General features: G+C 45.1%; 1 protein-coding gene across 1 annotated transcript; it reads right to left on the reverse strand.

Annotated features, from left to right (window-relative positions):
• Nucleotides 1-345: 345 nt before the first annotated feature.
• LOC145131238 (uncharacterized) lies at nt 346-1188 on the reverse strand. Its single transcript, XM_079065958.1, has one exon. It carries the CDS (start codon nt 1186-1188, stop codon nt 346-348), a length of 843 nt encoding a protein of 280 aa, XP_078922084.1.
• Between the last annotated feature and the right edge of the window lie 4277 nt (nt 1189-5465).

The following is a 5465-nucleotide window of genomic DNA, read 5'->3' on the forward strand; positions in this document are numbered from 1 at the left end:
ACTTCGGAACAAAACTGACTTCAGAACATTCAAAATATAGAGATTGCTATAGGTTCACTTTCAGGTTCCAACACGGGCTTCTGCATGATCATCTGGAAGGATACCGTGTTGTAGGTAGTCCATGATAGGCTTCATCCAGTTGGGTTGTGTTATGGATAAGGAGTGGACCCGACACTCGTCAATGATTCACTCTTTGAGCACCTCCACTAAGACTTTTTTGGATAAGTGGCCAAAGCACATTGACACAAGTTTGCTCGAAGCGTCACCTCATCAGTTGCTTCCCATTTCTATCTGTTTGATGGAGAATCTCTTGAGCGAATGTGTGATCTGTTGAACCGCTTTCACCTATTTTTCCATCCTTTTATCCTTTTTTTTGAACTCCCTTGTGACTTGGTTGGCGGCTAGTCGAGAGTCAGTTAGGCTCGTCACCTTTTCTGCTCCCATTTTCACCATGAGTGTTAGTCCTGCTAGAAAGGCTTCATACTCGGCCTCATTGTTGGACGTGTGGAAGTCAAAACATAGAGTGTAGGTGACTTCTTCACCCGTGGGGCTAGTTAAGATGAGGTATGCCCCTAATCCTTCCTTGCTGGAGGCCCCATCTATGTATAGGGTCCACGCTTGGCCATCTCCTTCGTGTTGCGCTTCTTTTTGTGTACTTTCTTGTATCTGCTTTTGTAGCTCTCCTGGTATTTCTAGCAAAATATCTGCTAACACTTGTCGTTTGATGCTCGTTCGGGGGTGGTAGCCGATATCATGTTCCCCCAACTCAATGGACCATATTGTGAGGTGCCAGGAGGTTTTTGGCTTCAGGAGTACTTGCTTGACTGGGCAGATAGTTAGGACCTCTATTTGGTGCGCTTGGAAGTATCGCCGTAATCTCTGGAACGCGTAGAACAGTTCCAGCCCTAGTTTTTCTATGATGGGGTAGTTGAGCTCCGGTCCATGTAGTGCCCGGCTAACAAAGTAAATAGCTACTTTATTTCCTTTTTGCTCCACTACTAGCACCAATGAGATAGCTTTGTTGGATGCTGATAAGTACACCTGGAGTGTCTCACCAGGGATTGGGTTGGTAAGTGTGGGTAGCGCGTGTAGTGCTTCCCTTATTTGTTGTAGCGTGACTTCAGCTTTTGGCGTCCAACGAAAGTTGTTTTTCTCGATGCATCCTTTGAGTGTGTCAAATAGCGGCATCTCCTTCTCAGCTGATTTGGAGATGAAGCGGCTTAGTGCTGTCAGCTTACCGTTCAGCCCTGGGCGTCTCTTAACGTGTGGGGTAATGGCACTTCCTTGAGTTCTGCTATTTTGGTGGGGCTAGGTTGGATCCCTTCTTTCATGATGTAATACCCCAGGAACTGCCCTTCTTCCACCCTAAAGGTGCACTTTGCGGGGTTCAGTTTCATTTTTACTTTCTAGAGGTTTTGTAGTGTTTCTTCAACATCAGCCAGCAACCTCTGCTAGCCTGGGATTTTTATAACCATGTCGTCTAGATATACTTCAATGTTCCAGTCAATTTTGTTGGCGAAGAGAGAGTCAACCAACCTCTGTTAAGTCGCACCTATTTTCTTCAGTCCAAACGACATCTTTTGGTAACAAAAAGCACCATGGTCTGTATATAAAGTGGTTTTCTCTTTGTCTTCCTTGCTCATAAGGATCTGGTGGTAGCCTTTGTATGCGTCTAGGAAACATTTCCACTAGAAAACATGCAGGGATTCTACCTTCTGGTCTATCTCTGGGAGTGGGTACTAGTCCTTGGGACATGCCTTGTTTAAGCCTGAGTAGTCGATACATATATTCCATTTCCTGTCATGTTTTTTTACCATAACCGGATTGTCAATCCATGTTGGGAAGACTGCCTCCCGGACAATGTCGGCCTTAGTTAGCTTGACGGCCTCTGCTTTTATCGCCTTATTCTGGTCTCCTCCCTAGACATGCTTTTTTTGCTTTATCTCCTTGGTCCCAGGCCTGATCATCAATTTATGTTTTATGACCCCTCGATCGACTCCGACCATGTCGGTAGGCATCCACGGGAATATGTGTCTGTATTTCTTTAGGAGTTCTATCAATGCTTGCCTTGTTTTCTATGAGAGGCTGGTTCCTATGCTGACCAATTGATCTGGGTGGTCCCAATTGATAACTTCTATCCCTTTTGACGCTTCTGAGCGGGGCCTCTTTGATTCTTCGTAAATTTCTCTTGGTTGCATGATCTCTTAACATATTAGGGCTTATGGAGGTGTGGTTAGGAACGTCCCCGACCCCTAGCTTGTGCTGAATTTCAGTATCCCATGGATGGTAGATGATATTGCACCAAACTTCAGCAGGGGCGTTCGTCCCAATATGACGTTGTGTTCGAACGTGTGTCGCACAACGACAAAGTCGATGAGTATTTTCTTGCGCCTGGCTTTGTCATGGCTAGTGAGTGTGAACGGAAAATGAATCGTGCCTAAGGGTCATATGATGTGCCCCGTTGTCTGTTGGCCTGGTGCTAGTTTTAAACCTTCTTTCCATTTATCTGGGAGTAATCGAAAGAAGTGTTCGTATATGATGTCCGTTGAGCTTCCTGTGTCGATATTTACGCAGTGAATGACGACGTCTCGGATGGACCCCTGAATCACTAGTGGGTCATCCCGTCTCCGGTCTTGGGTCAGACGTCGATAAGGTTAGGCCTTGTATTTCCTCTGTGATGCCGCCTGTATGCTCCATCCTTCCCCATTTGTGGCGTATTGTCAAGATCTCCTGGCGGCAATTTCCTCCTCTTGTGTTGTCTTTAGAGTTTTCTACGTCGAAAATGGATCATAAGCTCCGGGTGATCTCCACTATGTTTCCCTTTAGCTGTTTTCCTCCATTTCTCGCTTCAGGACTGAGCAATTAGTTGTGTCGTGCATCCTGCTTTTGTGATATTCTCAGTAGCACGTCTTTGTTGCTTTGGTTGTTTGTTTGTCGGCGACAATGTATATTTCTACTCGTCGTCCTCGTATCTAATCCCTTACGAAAAGTATGAACCGTCTGTCTCGTTCGTGGTACCTATGTCCCCCTTGGATGTCATGATGTGAGCTTGGATGATGGTTCTTTCCAGCGGGGGTTGCCATGGCATTAAGGTACGCTTGTTTCGATGCCTCTACCTCTTCCTAGCGTAGATATCATTCCACCTTTTCTTTCAATTCTTCCTGTGTCTGGGGTTTCTTTCCCAAGAGTTTCAGTGATTAGTCCCTCGTCGTGTCCTGGTACATCGAGGGTGGCGTTCTTAAACCAAACAAAGTACTCCTTGACTGTCTCCCCTTCTCTTTGTTTTCATCCGATTATGGAGTGTGAGTCCCCTTTGTATTTGTGTGGCTTTATGAAGTTGGTCAAGAAAAGGTACTTTAGCTAGCCAAATTTGTAAATACTCCCTGGTCGTAGTGTCTTGAACCATGTCCCTGCATTGCCGTTGAGTGTTTTAGGGAAATACGTGCACCAAAAACGTTCATCGAGTTTGAAGGATGTCATGGTCCATTGGTACGTATCGATGTGGTTGTCCGGGTCTGTGGTGTCGTTGTAGGTTTTAAGGTTAGATAACTTTGCAGTTTTGGGTATCTGGTAGTCTAGGAGCTCCTTCACAAATAGTGAGGTTACGCTTCTTGAGATGCAGTCTTGGTCCGGGGTTTGTTGGGTGTAGTGGTAATTGGATTGCTGCATTGCCAAGTATGGTTGGACCAGCATGTTGTTGTACGCCGCTAGATTCGTCGGCATTGGGTCGTAGAAGCTTTGTGGTTGGAACGAGATAGTGAGTTGTTGGGTTATGGGAGGTTGTTGGTATTGTTGCAACGGCGGTGACAGCATGGCAACTGCTACAAACGTCGAGTAAACTACCACCTGGAACGTTGTCTATGAACCGTTGGGTGTGATGTTCGCCTGGGGCGTCAATGTTTGCGATATGGGCGGCTGTCCACTAGTAGTTTGGGATGTTACCCACGGTGGGATTTTCACCATCTATTGTGGGCCACAAATTATCTGGAAAAATGGTGGTAACGGGGTTTGGGGGAAGATATTTTTTTCCGCCGATGGGTTTAAAGATCGGTGGTGTTGTGCTGCTGAGAATGGATGTCAGGTGTTGGGTGTGGGCTGCGTTTTGGGGTTGTGTTGTCGTTAACGACGGTTTTAGGCCGCCAGGTGGCGATACGTCATTGACGGTTGTAACAACTTGGTCTGTCGGCATCACGGGAATGACTGTCGGCTCCAGTGACGTCATTGGTCGTATCGAGCTGTTCAGTTGCTCTGAAGGTTCACCGATGATTTTGTTCGTCATTATGTGGGTGAACTGATATGTGGTTTTGTGTATCGCTTTTCACACAAACGGAAGGCGCCAAATGATGCGACCTTGTTCTGACCACTGATTCTAAGGATGCATTCTTGCGTCGGACGAATCTGCAAAGCCACAACAAGCAATGTCGTCAGCTGTTCTCCGGTAGGAGATCCCGGGAAAACGCTCCCACGGTCAAGTCAGTGGGAGGTATCTGGGTGAGAGTGATGAGAACTAAGAGAGATCACTTGCTACTCAAGGTGGTATGGAGATCCTTTTATACTGAGGATCCTCGTTGGTCCGTACAGGGGACAAAGATTGTAGTTCCGAAAGAATCTGTAACTCTGATTAGCTAATCGTGTCCCTTGTTGTGTCGGGGCCAACAATTGGCTCAGGCGATAATGCTTTCAGCATACTCTTTGTCACCTAGAGCCGTTACATTTGTCATGTAGCGGGGGATGCTCTTAACGGGCCAGATCTCTCGCGCAGGCATCCCACCCTGAGGGAACGTCCGAGTGTTGGGGCTCTACTGGGGCGGCCATGTTGAGCCTGGCCAAGCTGAATGGAGAATCCTCCGGCTCAGGGAACTTACTCTTGGCCTGCGCCAGGAGGCGCGTCATCAGTTCCAAAACAAACATTGTTTTGTATTTCAAGTAATTTATATTGTAAACACAAATAATGTACTAAACTCTGAGAGTATAGTTCCAACTTGTTTGTGGTGGTTGGTTACTCTTCTATAAATATCTGCAAACAAGTTACACATATTAGATTAACATTTAAGTACCAAGTACTTAGTGTTATATGAAAAGTATAAGTTCCTTCTAGTACATACCTGAAGTACTAGTTTCTTTCATACTTTTTTTAGATAAGAGAAGCAGTTTCTCTTCTAGTATCCAGTTTCACCACAAGATCCATCTATATGGGATTTCTTGTATTTCTTGGGATTAAAGATGTTTGGTCCATAAAACATGGGCTTCTTAGATCACAGAAAGTGACTCTTTTCAGCATTGCATTATTCTATTGTTTGAACAAGTTTAAAACAAATATCACTATATTTATTTGAATATTTCTTAACATGTTATCTCTCTCTCTCTCTCTCTCTATATATATATATATATATATATATATATATATATAATCCAATACTTCCTGGAAGTCGGGAAAGCATATCAAGCATCAATTTGATGCATTT

Source organism: Lactuca virosa, chromosome 8, assembly GCF_052849685.1.
Source record: "Lactuca virosa cultivar CGN04683 chromosome 8, Lactuca_virosa_CGN04683_v6, whole genome shotgun sequence".
NCBI lineage: Eukaryota > Viridiplantae > Streptophyta > Magnoliopsida > Asterales > Asteraceae > Lactuca > Lactuca virosa.